Source organism: Castor canadensis, chromosome 7 (assembly GCF_047511655.1).
Source record: "Castor canadensis chromosome 7, mCasCan1.hap1v2, whole genome shotgun sequence".
Classification (NCBI taxonomy): domain Eukaryota; kingdom Metazoa; phylum Chordata; class Mammalia; order Rodentia; family Castoridae; genus Castor; species Castor canadensis.
The window spans coordinates 119610870-119626307 of record NC_133392.1 but is presented as its reverse complement, the minus strand read 5'-3'; the positions used below and the strand labels follow the sequence as shown (position 1 = coordinate 119626307).

General features: G+C 52.3%; 1 protein-coding gene across 5 annotated transcripts in view; it reads left to right on the top strand.

The window, feature by feature from the left end:
- Acot11 (acyl-CoA thioesterase 11) overlaps window positions 1–15438 on the top strand; it is a 72985-nt gene that overhangs the window by 30951 nt on the left and 26596 nt on the right. For all 5 annotated transcript variants that reach the window (XM_074080035.1, XM_074080036.1, XM_020175374.2 and 2 more), the window contains exons 4-15: window positions 250–310; window positions 1239–1337; window positions 1724–1859; window positions 3663–3819; window positions 4865–4984; window positions 7444–7588; window positions 8852–8907; window positions 10563–10629; window positions 11010–11093; window positions 11653–11786; window positions 13855–13986; window positions 14584–14710. In XM_074080035.1, coding sequence (XP_073936136.1) covers window positions 250–310; window positions 1239–1337; window positions 1724–1859; window positions 3663–3819; window positions 4865–4984; window positions 7444–7588; window positions 8852–8907; window positions 10563–10629; window positions 11010–11093; window positions 11653–11786; window positions 13855–13986; window positions 14584–14710 — 1318 coding nt within the window. The remainder of the gene's footprint in view (window positions 1–249; window positions 311–1238; window positions 1338–1723; window positions 1860–3662; window positions 3820–4864; window positions 4985–7443; window positions 7589–8851; window positions 8908–10562; window positions 10630–11009; window positions 11094–11652; window positions 11787–13854; window positions 13987–14583; window positions 14711–15438) is intronic.

Here is a 15438-nt window from a genome sequence, read left to right as displayed (position 1 = left end):
GCACTAACTGAATGGGAGCGAGGGAAGCAGGGAGGTACTGAACGTGGCCATGTCTTGCAGCCTCAGCATCCCCACCTGTCAGAAGGGTGCTACACTGGCTAGCTGGCTTGGTGACATTGCAGATGTGACTATGTTCTGGGAGCCCTGAAGTCTTCCTGCTAGTCTCCTGAACAATGGCTCTGGATTTGAGATCCCTGTCCCTTCCCCTGCTCCCTCCAGAAGGCTTACCTCCTGCTTTCCTCTCCCCAGTGTCGGCCAAGTGGTGAATGTCAAGGCCAAGGTGAACCGGGCCTTCAACTCCAGCATGGAGGTGTGTGGGGCCATCCTGGGGGTGGGGGGTGGTTGTCCTCCTCCTCCTTGTCCTTGCGGCCCAGGCCACTCACACTTGCAGGATCTGGGTTAGGGCAGTCCAGTTCTGAAATGTCTGGCAGAGCTAGAGGACCCAAGACCTGAGGCCAGTATTCTGCAGCTCAGAAGGGAGAGGGAGCCTAGCACAGGTTTTGCCTCAGGCTGCTGAGCCACATGGATGCTGGTGGGACTGACTTTTGTCCCCTGGCCCAGGCCCTCTCTTTAGCAGTGGGCTGTGTGGGAGTGGAGGGAAGATAGCACTGAGCCTGATCCTGGAGGCCAAGGGCTGCCACGGGACAGCACTGGGCTTTGATCCGTTAGCTTACCTTCACAGCCTCTGTCCCCTCATCTGTAAAATAGGACCATGATTCCTGGGTTGCCGGGTGTAGAAGGTTTAAAGGGAGGACGTGAGTGCCTGGGGAGGACTGTGCGAGCTTGGGGAGGACTGTGAATGCTGGGGGAGGGCTTTAGGCCCAGCCAACTTCACCCAGCCACTGAGACTGGACAGCAGAGGCCTGACTATGTCTCTGGGCACCCCACAAATGCTTAGGTGCTCCATAGAAACCCTAGATTTCAATCCTTTAAATTTTGCCAACATTTACCTACTGAAGTCCTTTTGTGGACAGGTCCCATTTTAATCCTCTATAATTACTCCCATTCTACAGATGAGGAAACCAAGACCTAAAAAAGGCAAGTGACTTACCCAAGGTTTCCTGGGGAGCCAGGGGCAGAGTCAGAACCAACCCCAGGTCCCCAGTTTTCCAGATCTGGCAGATGACACAGAAACACCAGAGGTCCAGCCTGGGTGGTGCTTCCTGTCTGGTTCCGTTCAGGGCCTCTAAGTGATGGGCTCTTTTCCTCCCCCCTCCATCTTTCCTCTTCCTATCCAGGTGGGCATACAGGTGACCTCTGAGGACCTGTGCTCCGAGAAGCAGTGGAGTGTGTGCAAGGCCTTGGCCACCTTTGTGGCCCACCGGGAGCTCTCCAAGGTAGGCGGCTGCCCGGGTACCTCAGTGCTGCCTGTCACAATAGGCCAGACCAGCAATCCACAGTCCCCAAGGAGGGCCCACTGGGATCCAACCCATGTGCTGTCCTTTCCCTGTACATCTCATGGGAGGAGGATTCTTCAAACATGCCTCGTGTCCTGTTCTCTGGGCCTTTGCCCGAGGGGAAGGTCTGGGGGTGGCATTTGGAGGCTGAATATGATGAATCAGGTCAAGGTGAAGGAGGAAGGTTGGCACGAACAGGGAAGGGCCCAGAGCAGCCAAAGCCTAGTGGGCACTGGTCTCAGGCATGAGGTGGGGCTGGGAGACAGGCCCTTGTGCTACTTCAGAAACCTTGTCCTGAGCAGCCCTACCTGTTCCCTGACCAACAGGTAAAGCTGAAGCAGGTCATACCCAGGACAGAGGAGGAGAAGACTGAGCACGGAGTGGCAGCTGAGCGCAGGCGCATGCGGCTGGTCTATGCAGATACCATCAAGGATCTCCTGGCCCGCTGTGCCATCCAGGATGGTAAGCAGTTGGCACATGCCCAGGAGGGCAGATGGGGCCAGAACACTCCCTGTCCTGGGCCCACTGGTGGAAGGAGGAGGGGATGCCCAAGGGACCTCTGTGCCCTGGTGGCCTTAGACCCCTCTAGCCTTCTTGGCCTCATGGTCTCCTCCAGGGAAAACGTAGTGCTGGGGCCTTTTGCACAGCCCTCGGGAACTATGAAGATGAAGTACCTTTGTCACAAATGCATCTCGGCCTCCAGGAGCCATGGTGTTGTAAGGTAGTGTTGAGCTAGGCCTTGAAGACTTATAGGAGTTTTTAAATAGCATTTGCATACAAGTTGTATATATTTTCTTCTTTCCCCCAAAAAAGATATAATTAAAAAGACTTCCTCCTATCTCAGAACCCAGTCCCCTTCCTCCCAGAAGCAATTACTGCTACCTGTTGTTAAATATCTTTCCAGAAGTATTTCCTGTGTACTTAAGCTGAGTATTATTTAGTTCCCTGTTTTCCCCCAAAAGGGAATGTATAGGACATATTGTTATGTATCTTGATCTTCCTCCCCACCAAAAAGTGTCTCTGGAGGCTGTTGTATATCCGTACATGAAAGTCTGCTTTGGACTGGGTAGGACTTGACAGGTGGAGAGGTGAGGAAAGATGTTCCCAACAGGGGACACTGTCTGGGCAAAGACCCAGATGGGGAAACTTCGTTTTTTTTTGTTTTTTTTAACCAATCTGTAAAATGTCCAGATACTGTAAATTTGAGGTATTCCTTGAAATCCAAGGGAGGCAATTTTAGGACAAATAAAAGATAATTCAGCTACCCTGGTTGGGGAGAACAGGAGAAACTAGCTAACCTCAGTGAAAGTGCAAGCCGAGCTCTAAATTCCTTGAGCCTGTGTGCTGGGCTGGGGGCCAGGGTGGGGGAAGCCCAGCTCTTCTAGCTGGCCATTTGGACCCCCCTTCAGTCCATGGAAGACTCCCTAAGCCCCTCCTGTCCCGATAGCCTTCTCCCAATGGGTCAGTCCAGATGCCTTAGCCTGGCATCTGGGCCTCAAACTGACTGCTCAGCTTGTTGCTCTACTTCCCCAGCTCCAGCTGAGCCAAAGGCCTCAGTGCCCTGCAAATGTCCTGCCCATGTCCACTTCCAGTCCTGGGCTCCGGCCATCCTCAGCCTCCATTTCCTGGTCCCCACTCTACCTGTGGCATCTCAGAAGGCCTGCAAGCTGAGTGAAATGCCACTTCTCTGCTGGGTCTCCCTGCAGGGGACACTCACTGGAGAAATGCCACCACCTTGGCATGTAGGCGCCTGCTGCTCGGAAGTCAAGGGCCCTGTTTACTCTCTTGCCTCTCCTACTGAGTGTCTCCTAACACCACAACGGCAAGGGACAGAGACCCTTGTAGGGCAGAGGGTGGGACGAACTGGCCTTCTCAGAGCAGAACCACTGAGCTGACTGAGCACTTTATAAGCATGATCACATTTCACCTTGACAGTCCTGTCAGGATGGATTTGACCTTTGCAGATGGGGTAGCCAAGGGCCAGAGGGGTCATGTGATTTGCTCAAGGTCATACAGCCTATGTGGGCTGGGACAGGGTTCAAGCCAGGTGCCTTATCTCACAGCCAGTGCTCTGTCCACTGCCCTGTGACAGGCTCATGCCTTTCCTCCCATGTCCTGTGTTCCTCATCCAGGGTTAGTCTGGGCCTCGTGCTCACTGGCTGTTGAGTAAATTAAAGTCCCAAGATAGAGTGGAGTAGGAGAGTCTGTCCTTGGGTACCTTCTCACTTCTCTGTGACCCCCTATCTGTACCCAATTCTTGCCCAGATCTGGACAGCAAAGACTACAGCTACATGGTGCCAGCTGAGAAGACCCGCGTGGAGAGCGTGGAGCTGGTCTTGCCTCCCCACGCCAATCACCAGGGCAACACCTTCGGGGGCCAGATCATGGCCTGGATGGAGAATGTAGCCACCATTGCAGCCAGGTGGGGCTGCTCCTTTGGCAGAAACCCCTGCTCTTCTGCTAGGATGACCCAGGGCTTTCGGGCCCAGAGAACCGGAGAGAAAGGATTTTTGGAAGGAATGAACTGGCCATTCCTTCCTCTACTCAAGCTCATCGCGATCCTTGTGACCCACAGAGAACACCATCCTCCTCGGCCTGGCCCTGGAGCCTCCTCTCTGTCCGGCCCTGCCTGTGCTTCTCCTAGTCACTGTGCTCCTTCAGATCAAACTGTTGGCCAGTTTCTGTTCACCCTCCAGCACTCTGCTTTGTCAGCTAACCTGCTCACCTTCTCCATAGGCGTCTTTTCCCTTCCTCCTGGTGGTGAAAACAGTTCCTGTTTTTCCTATAATCTTTGTGCCTGGCTGGGGCTCCTTCTGCCCTGAATATCAGGTTTTTAAAGATTTCTATGATAACTGGCATTCACTAGTTGACACTCTTATACCTCCGTGGCTTGGTACTTGCCATTCGCTCTGCCAAGAGTGTCTTCCCCAACCCACACCCTCCTCCTCTGGGCGGGTTCTTCCTCATCCTTAGAGCCCAGCCCAGGCCACTCCTCTGTGGTCAACAGGGGGTGGGGGGGTGGGGGGGCTGTGAGTGTAATGAGATCTCAGAGGAGGATAAGGGCCTGGGTAGTCAGAAAAGCCTTCCTGGAGGAGGAGTGCTTCAGTAGGGCCTCAAATGGCAAGTGGTTTTGTGAGAGGGGAGGGCTTTCCTGTAGCAGAAGGAGGGACAGCAGGTACTAAGGTGCAAATGTTGGAAGGAAGGTGGGGAAGGCATTTGCCTCACACCCTGCCCTAGGCTTTCTTCTGTCAGATCAGACTCAGCTCCTTTCCAGCCATGTGCATAGAACTCAGTATTCCAAGCTGTGAAATGGGTCTTTAATGCTGTGCCTCTCAGCAGAACTGTCACCCCTGGTTGGGCCAAGAAGGCAATACATTTGGTTCCAGGCTGGGTTCATTGATGGGACAGGAGAAGGCTGGCCCACGCCAATGGCTGAAGCAGGGGCGCATTTCTCCTGTCTCTCACAGTCGGCTCTGCCGTGCCCACCCTACGCTGAAGGCTATCGAGATGTTCCACTTCCGAGGCCCATCCCACGTTGGGGACCGTCTGGTGTTCAAGGCCATCGTGAACAATGCCTTCAAGCATAGGTGAGCGGGTAGGGAGCATCACCGGGGACGAGGGTGCATCTCGACCCTAGAAAGGATCTTAACGCAGACATGCCAGGGTCCCTTTGCTCTGCAGACAAGGGCTGGTCCCTTGCCCTTGCCCGGCTGCTGGGTCCTCCTCCTCCACCCAGATTCATCTGGTGTTCTCTCCGGAAGGTTGCCTGGCTCCTGCTGCTGCTCACCCTGGTTAGGTTGGGACCCCTCCTCTGGGCTCTGCAGACTCTGCCCTGGACCACACCACGTGCAGCTCTCTCTCCCCCGCCCTGGCTCTTGCACTGGCCACTGCAGCAGCACAGATCACAGGCCTCTTCTTGCCAGTACTGGGTCGTTTATGAGACCCTTTCCACCATTTCTTAAAACAAGCAGTCCTCATAGTCCTTTCCTTTACAGTGAATTCTGAAACCTCCTCCCATGAAAGCTGACTTGAAATAGGTGTCATTTTTGGTGATTTCAGAGACCATGGTGTGATCACTAAAAGTGAGGGCTCTGAAGCCAGGTTGCCTGAGTTCAAACTTGGTTGCGCTTCTTACCGGCTGTGTGACCTTTAGCAAGCTATTTAACCTCTCTGAGGCTTAGTTTCTTTTACCAGTAAAATGCTCACCACAATCTCTTCATAGTTGGTGTTATTAGTAGAATGCCAGGGAAAACATTCAGTGATGGTCAGTTATTGCTGCTGCTTTTTTTTTTTTGGTTGGACTGGGGTTTGAACTCAGGGCTTCATGCTTGCAAACAGGCATTCTACCTCTTAAGCCACACCTCTAGTCCATTTTTGTCTGTTCTGGTTATTTTGGAAGTGGGGTCTTGCAAAGTATTTGCCTGGGCTGGCCTCCACCCATGATTCTTCCGATCTCAGTTTCCCAAATAGTTGGGATTACAGGCACAAGCCACTGGAGCCAGACTGCTGCTGCTATTACTTGCAGTCTGACCAGCACATGATCTGTGGCTGTGTGAAATCTCTTTTGCAGAAGCTTTGGGGCCTGGTTCTCCTCCAGCTTCTCTTCCCTGCTGGGGATTTTTGGTGTCATGGCTTGGTAAAAGAATTTACCAAGACAAGCAAGTAGGAGAAACAAGGATTTTAATAGGACAGTGGGCAGCGTTGTGCAGGGAGTTGGGCAGGTTTATGTAAAGGAAAACAAAAGTGCACCCTGTGGTGGGAGGGCAGGCAGACTGAAAAAGGAGTGCTGTGCTGGAGGTCTCAAGACCTCAGGCCTTTATTGGGGTCAGTACAGTGGGGGTTGGTTGGTCCTGGAAAACTGGGCTGGGTGTCATCAATAACTTCCACGTCTTGGTAGAGAGAGCTGTTGGCCTTAGATGGTCAGACTGGGACTATTATTTTTTATGGGCTCCAGGGGTTGCAAGTCAGCAAGACCCTGCAGTATGTCACAAGCTGTTCTGTCACCATCAGCAATCAGGATGGGATTTCTTATTAGCATCAAGCCATGCTTCTCAGCCATCAGGTTTTCTCACTTTCCTGCTTAGTCCTCATCACCTGGCTCTGTGAGCACGGGTAAATTGCTGCCCTGTCCTAGGTCTTAGTTTCCCAATCTGTATAAGGTCCACCTTCTGGAATCACAGAATTTCCTACACTATGGACCAGTGGATGCTGCTGTTTTATAGTTAATGATGATAACAAGGGCTGTGGGCCTAGCTCAGTGATGGAGTGCTTGCCCAGCATGCACAAGGCCCTGGGTTCCATCCTCAACACCGCCCCCCCGCCAAAAAAAAAAAAAAAAAAAAAACCAGGTTGGGCATGGCAGCACTCACCTGTAATCCTAGCACTTGGGAGGTAAAGGCAGGAGGGTTGTGAGTTTGAGGCCAGCCTGGGCTATATAGTGAGACCCTGTCTCAAAAAAGAAAACAAGCCTACAAACAAAAAGCTAAGATTGATGTAGACAGTGGCAATTGAGCTGTCACATGGCTGTCACCATGCTTGGGAGTCTGTGTAGAGTGAGCATGTTTTCTAACTAGGCCATCCTCCAACTCTCTTGTTTGCTTTGTGGAGTGTTTGTTTTGAACTCTTGATCCTCTTGTCTCAGCCAGCCAAGTAGCTGGGATTATAAACATGTACTGTAACCCCACGCTTGACTCCCCTTGCTGTTTATAACTACATTTTTATATCTTTGCTTCCTTGCTTGTTGCCTCATCCCCTGGCTGTTAGCCAGGTGCATGGACTGGACAGGTTTCTTCATTTCTGTGTTCCACAGGCTGGGCACATGGCAGGCGCTCTGTAAAAACTGATGGAAGGGGATTTACAGGTTCCTGCAGTGTGACTCTGGTCCAGGGTGCTGTTTGAACTGCAGGAGAGTGTGTGTGCACATCTTATGTAGTGTGTGTGCACAAGTACTTGTGCACTGGGGAGTAGCATGGCCTGGGGAAGGCATATCCAGCAGGGCAGCAGCCCTCTTTCCCTCTCCTCTCCTCCCTCCCCGTCTCCCCCTCAGCATGGAGGTGGGCGTGTGTGTGGAGGCCTATCGCCAGGAGGCTGAGACCCAGAGGCGGCACATCAACAGTGCCTTCATGACCTTTGTGGTCCTGGATGCAGATGACCAGCCCCGGAAGCTGCCCTGGATTCAGCCCCAACCTGGGGTAAGTGGGGGGGGGGCACCCTGTTGCCCCACCCCCCCCCTCCCTTCTTTCTCTGCTCAAGGGCATATGGGAGTGAGGAGTCAGCCCTACCTCTTTGCTGGGCACAGCCAGCTCTGATTTCTTGATTCTGACCTCAGGGTTCCCCCCCTGTGAAGGTGGGCTCCTTCCTCTGTATGACAGAACTTGGAATGTGTGAGGAGTCTGGCTGGCGTTGGGTGTTAGTGGGCTTGCATAAGACTATAGGACTGGGGAGAACCCTGACTTGGGGGCCAAAGGGCACCAGAACCTCACCTCTGCTGCATTCTATATAGGAACCCCATGCAAGCTTCAGTCCCCATCTGTAAAGTGGGAGTATCTGTGATCCCTGCCTCCAGGGGCCGGGGGTACATGGGGTGCTGACTCTGCAAGGCAAAGCCCTGCAGGCACTCAGGAAGTGGTGACTGTCAGGACCATAGTAACATTACAGCAAGGGCACAGGGACTAGTGTCAGACCTGGTCTCAAAGACCGTCTATGACGAAATGCTGCTTGTACTCCTGGGACCCAGGCAGTGACCTGAGAGAGGTGGCTCCTTCTCTTGGGGAAGGTCCCCTGCTCTGCCTTCTTGCCCACCTCACAGGCCCATAATGGGCTGCTGTCTTCAGGGAGTTGGACAGGCATGGATTGTGAGCGAGGGTAGGGCTGGGGAGGGAGCTATGTCCAGCAGCTGCCCCAGGTACTTGCCCTGTGTGCTGTAGAGTTGGTGGTAGAGCAGGGGGCTCCAAGACAGGCCATCTGAGTTCTGATCCAGGCTCCATCCCACACTCCTGTGACCTTGAGCAAGCTACTGAACCCTCTGAGCTTCAGTTTCCTCCTTGCAGGTGGGGCGAGTATGTACCAAGCTCAGGGGCTGCTGGGTGGAGCAGATGGGATTCAGGAGAGCACTTGGGAAGAGGGGCGGTTCATCATGAGAATGCCCAGTAATGTGGGCTCTGAGTACCATTGTGTGTGCCCTCTGAGGACCCCCCATGTTACAGAGGAGGAAACTGAGGCCAGTGAGGGGAAGTGGTGTTCCCAAGATCACCAGAGGCTCTTAGGGGAACTGAGCTGCAGCTTGGGGCCCTGGCACTTTCCCTGCCAGGGTGTTTGGACTCCAGCTGCCCTAGTGAGACCTAAGCTTTCTTCTGGGCTGCAGGGCCTCCTTTAGCCCTGGGGGAGAGTCAGGGTATGGTTAGGACTAGCTGGTGGTCCCACCTGCACCACAGCCAGTCCCTGCTTCTTCCTAGGAGGGTGAGCGGCGATACCGAGAGGCCAGCGCCCGGAAGAAGATCCGCCTGGATAGGTGAGTGGGGGCTGGGTGGGGGGGCGGGACACAGGGTTCAGCCTAAGCCTTGCCCCACTGATCTTCAAGGCTGCTCCTGGACTGGGCACTGAGCTGGGCCCTTTTCATCCACGCAGCCTTCCATTTCAGCCCCGTCATACAGCAGTCTTGTGGCCCATTGTACAGGTGAGGACACCAATAGGTTAGGTGGCTTGCACACATGTAGGTGTGATCAATAGTCAGCATGAGAACCTGGCTGCGTCTGCAGCCTGTTTGGCAGATGAAGAAGGGTTCAGAAAGGAGATGCAGTGGCCCAGTGTGTCTTATTCCACTGTGAAGCACCTCATGAGCTGTGGAACATAAACCGTAGGCTGCAAACATGCCTGGGGTTCCAAAGCCATTGTGAATAAAAAGCATGCACAGCTGGCTGAGTGGCTAAGTGGTAGAGCACCTGTCTAGCAAGTGTGAAGTCCTGAGGTTCACCCCAGCAGTACCACCAAAAAAAAAAAGATACCAAGAAACACGTACACTTCTGGAGCATTTGCCATATGGCAAACACTGTTCCTGTGCAGACCTTCTGACTTAGCAAGCATGAGGCTCTGAGTTCAAACTCCAGTACTGCCAAAAAAACAAAAAAGAATTTGTCATTCTCGAGCTCACTCAAGAAATGACCCACTTTCAGTCTAAAAGTATATTCCTTTCCTAATAAACTTTATTGCTTTTGCTACAAAAGAAAAAAAAAAAGACCCTCACATCATTCTGAGTGAGGTTAGCCTGGCCCAAAAGACCAAAAATTGTATGTTCTTCCTCATATGTGGACATTAGATCAAGGGCAAACACAACAATGGGATTGGACTATGAGCACATGATAAAAGTGAGAGCACACAAGGGAGGGGTGAGGATAGGTAAGACACCTAAAAAACTAGCTAGCATTTGTTGCCCTTAACGCAGAGAAACTAAAGCAGATACCTTAAAAGCAACTGAGGCCAATAGGAAAAGGGGAACAGGTACTAGAGAAAAGGTTAGATCAAAAAGAATTAACCTAGAAGGTAACACCCACGCACAGGAAATCAATGTGAGTCAATGCCTTGTATAGCTATTCTTATCTCAACCAGCAAAAACCCTTGTTCCTTCCTATTATTGCTTATATTCTCTCTACAACAAAATTAGAAATAAGGGCAAAATAGTTTCTGCTGGGTATTGAGGGGGTGGGGGGGAGAGGGAGGGGGCGGAGTGGGTGGTAAGGGAAGGGGTGGGGGCAGGGGGGAGAAATGACCCAAGCCTTGTATGCACATATAAATAATAAAAGAAAAAAAAAAGAGAATTCATTAAAAAAAAAAAAAAAAGACCCTCTGAGACAGGTGGGTCCTGTCACTTCAGAGGACACTCAGACACTGAAGCACAGGATGAAGTAGCTCAGCAAAGGGTTGGGGCTAGAACCTTAGCCTTGCCCTTCTTCCCTGGCTGGTCTTCTCTGAGCTGCTTAGGGTGCTAGCCAAGGTCACTTGTCCTTGGCGGTGGTTTTCTGGGTGCCCATGTGTCCAGTCTTCTCCATAGGCAGGAGTCTTCACCCTGGTGGGTTCAGCACAGGGCCTGGCACACAGTAGCAGGTACTGAAGTTCGCTGAGAGCAGTAGATTTCCAGGGGACCCAAGTTGCCACTTTCCCTCCCTCTAGGAAGTACATCGTGTCTTGTAAGCAGGCAGAAGTGCCCCTCTCTGTCCCCTGGGACCCTAGCAACCAGGTAAGGCACATGTTTCCAGGGGCCCATGGCGGGGCCTGTGCCCTCCCCTGCTGGTTAGAGTGGGTTAGGAGAGAGACTGAAGGGAATAGGGCCACATGGAATCCTTTGCCCTGCCTTGTGATTGTCACAGCTCCACAAAGGGCTGGTCTGTGTCCCCTGTTTGGAGGTGGGGTTGAGTCCCTGAGAGCGGCTTACCCAGGGTCACGTGGACGGTCTGGACCATCCTGACCCTCTTTTCCCAAAGCCAGAGCTCTTTCTACAGCACCTGTCCCGTCATGGTTCCAGTTCCTCTCCTCCACACCAACCTGGCCCGACTCCGCGGTTCCAGAGGCTGGGAGGGTAGCTGTCTGTCTGTAGTTGTCTGTCTGTGCTCTTCCCAGGTGTACCTAAGCTACAACAATGTGTCCTCCCTCAAGATGCTTGTGGCCAAGGACAACTGGACGCTGTCCTCAGAGATCAGTCAGGTAGCTGACTGCCCATGTGCCTTTCTTCTCTTCTCCCTTCTGAGCCACCAAAGATGGCTGGTGACAAGCAATAGGGCCTTTCTCAGAATACTATGTCAAAAGCAATTTTCTTGAGAGGTTCAGGGCGGTCATAAAGTCACCTGTTCTAGAAACATGCCTGTCCCCACAAAGCCTGAGTGGAGAAGTCCCAACCCTTCCCTCCTTTCTGCCCACCTTCTTGCCCTGATCTCATATCTGCTGCTCTCAGCTAGGCTACCTCCTCCCCTCCCTCTGTCCCAGCTACACAGTGGGTCATTGCAGGGATGGGGGCTCTGCCACTTTTGCCTGTGCCCTGGGCCTGTGATGTTAGGGGTTAGAGGGCTGAGGTGCTAAGAATTCATTCACTGTTACTGTAGTCACTACTTCTTAATTCACCTTCCTATTCGTCTGTGTGAATTCTAAGATCCATTTTCATGGGGATGCGACTGAGTCCCAGAAAGGTTTGTCACTTGTTTACAATCACCCAGCAAGTCAGCAGCCATGCTGAGCTTCCAGCTCTGACTGCCAGTATCCCATGCAGGTTCGCCTGTACACTCTGGAGGAGGACAAGTTCCTCTCCTTTCACCTGGAGATGGTGGTGCACGTGGATGCAGCCCAGGCCTTCCTACTGCTCTCAGACCTGCACCGGAGGCCCGAGTGGGACAAGCACTACCGGTGAGGGCCTGGGCACTGGTGGGGAAGGGTCCCCTCTCAGTCATGGTAGGGAGGTAGTGAAGGCCAGGAGAGATGGGTGTGGGGTGGTCTGTAGTTACCTATTAGGTGTTTTGAGCCCCCAGTGAAGGTATTGAGCCTAGAATTTGACTTGGAGGCCTGAGCTTACGTCCACTTTCTATAACTCACTTGTGACATTGGTCAAGTCACTTCCTTTTTGGGCCTAGGCCTGTTCCTCCTACCCCTCCTTAAAATAGGTACTTGGGGGAGGTCATGGATTTGTGCTCAGGGATAGATGCATGGTTTTCAAACCATGTTCTGTGGAGTTCTGTGTGCCTTAAAGGGACTCTGAGTTTACTGGGGGTGGTGTTGGAAGGCTGAGGGGGTAGGTGGCACCAGGTTAACTAATAAAGTGGCCAATTTGCAGAATTTACCAAGTTTGCCCATTCTTCTTGTAAGTATGTACATGAATGTTACTTTGAATATACCAAGTGACTATGAATATGTTATTCCTTTGTCCCTCAAATTTGCTGATTCTTTACATAAATTTCTCCAAGAGGAAGAAAATACAGGCTAGAGGTGTGGCTCAGGTGGTATAGCACTTGCCTAGTTAGTGCAAGGCCCTGAGATAAAACTCCAGTATGCCCCCCTTCAAAATGTTTTTAGAAAACAGCCAAAATTTTAGTGTTTAACATGGGGAAGTTAGCATTTAAACTGTTTTCAAGACCCCTGAAGTCATTTTGTTGTGCCAACTCCCTCGTTTGGGGAATGTCTTTGGTCAGCCCCCTGTCGAATGACTTACACGAGGTGTCTATGTCCTGAGTACTTCTACAGGGGAATTCAGATATTTGGAAGTTCAGTGGGCCACTATCTGACAAGTTTATTTTGCACAAATTAGCCATCCCTTCCTACCCCAACAGTCTTCACCAGAGCAGGCTTACTTGTAGCTGTTTACACACTCGATTTCTGCTTACCATCTCATTGCAGAAAGGTTGTTGCCTTAAAAAGGCCAGTCTGGGTGACCCAGGCTTGTTGATGGTGCATTCTAGAAGCCTGAGTGATGGGTGGTGGATGTTGGGTGAGGGAGGGGCATTAGAGGAGATGAGCCGGTATGGAGCAGCTCAGTATTGATATTGGTGAGATTTGAGGAAGGGAGTGGCCTGAGGGGAAAGAGAACCCATAGCCACTCTGCTCCTGATGCAGCCTCTGAGGGTAGGGGAGGTTGGAGGGGAAGGTAGTGATCTAGACAGTCATGTGTGTCTTTGTGTGGATGTCCTTGTATAGATTTTGGGCATGTACCTGAGCATGCATGTACTGTGGGCCTGGGCCTGGGTTGCAGCTTGCCCCCTGACAGGCTGAATATCCCAGCCCTACATCTGGGGACAAGCTATTTCCAAATCCAGCCCCTCATCTATGAAGCAGGGATACGAGAGTGCCCACTGCACAGGACATAGACATGCAGCACTTCAAACCGCCTGGCACACAGTGGGTGCTTACTAAATACTAAGTGCAACTACTATCATCACAGATATGTGGGGTGTATGCACTTGCACATAGGGTCTGTTTAGCAGTGTCTGTGGGTCTGTGCACATGTGCTCCCTGTGGGCGTGGCTTTGCTCCCTGCAACTGCACGTACATGTGCATTTGCTCGTGTTTGTGTCTGTATGCATTCATTTCCTTGAGTGTATGCCTCTGTGTGTGCACTTGTGTTCATGCATATGTGTGCCTTTGTATGCGCATGTGTCTGGGTATGTATGCACGTGTACTTGTTTGTGTGCCTTTGTGTACTTCTGTATGGATTTGTGTGTGCATTTATGTGCCTGTGTGCCCTGGTGTATGCATGTGTCTCTTTCTGTATGTGTGCTTGTCTATGTGTGCCTGTGTATGTCTGCTTGAGTACTTGTCTTTGCATGCATCCCGTGGCTGGGCCTTCTAGCCCTCCTGAACTATACAGGGGTGCAGTGTCCACAGAAATTGCTCAAGGAGGCTACAGCATGAGGGGGTTGCCAGATGTGTTCTCCCACAGGGGCTAGTGTTGCTCCCTGGGCCCTGAGCTCCAGCCTCCCCACAGGAGTGTGGAGCTGGTACAGCAGGTGGACGAGGACGACGCCATCTACCATGTCATCAGCCCTGTCCTTGGTGGTGATACCAAGCCCCGGGACTTTGTGATCCTGGCCTCGCGGCGGAAGCCTTGTGACAACGGGTAGGTGCCTGCCTTGTGTGGGGTGTGATAAGTGGTCTCATCTCCCTCCCCGGTAGGGCATAGCCTGGAGTCAGAGCTGTGCTTCCTGTTGGCCTCATAAGTCTTTTCTGGGTTGTCATGGTCTTACTGCGGATAAAAAGGGAGACAAAAGCACACACTTCCTTACCGGGTCACTTGTACCCTAGCTATCTATAGCCTGGGTGACCTAGGTTGTTTTGCCCAAGGCCACAAACAGGGCACTTCTCATGTGGCCATCCCTTGTGTAATCTTCTGGAAACCTATAATTGCCAGCTTTGCTCTGGGTGGGGTGGCCAGGACACATATTACTTCTGCTATGGACAGGGACAGGAAGCTGAATGAAAATCCCAAAGCACACAGTTCTTCTCCTGCACAAAGACAGTGGAGGGTCTTTCCCAGAAAATCTACAGGGGACACATTGGCTCCTGGTGAACCTGGTGTCTGCAGGTGTCTCCTCTCTCCAGCCAGGCCCAAAGCCAGGCATCAGGTTTAGAGAGGGTATGTGCTAGGGAAGGGAGCAGGGCCTGACCTCCTTCTGTGGCCAATCCATGCATCCTTCCCATGCTGCTGCCACTCCAGGGACCCCTATGTCCTCGCCATGAGGTCAGTCACACTGCCCACACACCGCGAGACACAAGAGTACCAGCGCGGGGAGATCCTCTGCTCAGGCTTCTGCCTCTGGCGTGAAGCGGACCAGTTGACTAAGGTGAGGCCTGGTGTCCCCTTTTCCTCTCCACCTGGCTCCACCCCAGCACCATTCATTACTGAACTAGGATTCTAGACCTGGCGCTCCAGCATCCTCCCTCTCCCAGCCTAAGGGAGCCAAGAGTGTCACGCAGAAATAGAGGCTCCATTAAGATCTAGTCATTGCCATGAAAAGTCAGAAGCCACCGGGGGCTTGGAGAAAGCTCTGCTTGTGGAATGTAGGCCACCTGGATTCTGATCGAGAATTCCGTGTCATTTACTTGTATACGCCTTGCCTTGGAAGACTTTGTATGGCTCTGAGGGCCCATAAAAGCCAGGCATTCAATGTTAATTGAAAAGGTGGTGTGGGGGAAGGTTGAGAGAGGGGATGCCTTGATACCTACCCCCCAACATGGTTCACAGCTTCAGTTAGGCTCTACAGCACCAGTCTGGCCCTGAGTCTCCTCCAGGTAGAAACTCAGCCGGGGTTGCCACATACACCAAGGAGCTTCGCAGAGTGAGCCTGGGCTTTGCCCTGGCACCTTGATTTAAAGAGGATTCGTTGCTAGGCTCTGGAGACCCCGTCCTTGCTCTCCAGGGCCATGTGTCTAGTGATAATGTGGCAGGTGACAGGGCAGCCAGGGTTTTCAAAACCCTGAGGATCAAGGGAGACCTACCACAAGACCATGCCTACCAAGTGGGGAGCTTTCTAACTGACCCCCAGGACCCCCGGGAGCTGGGTTGTACTTA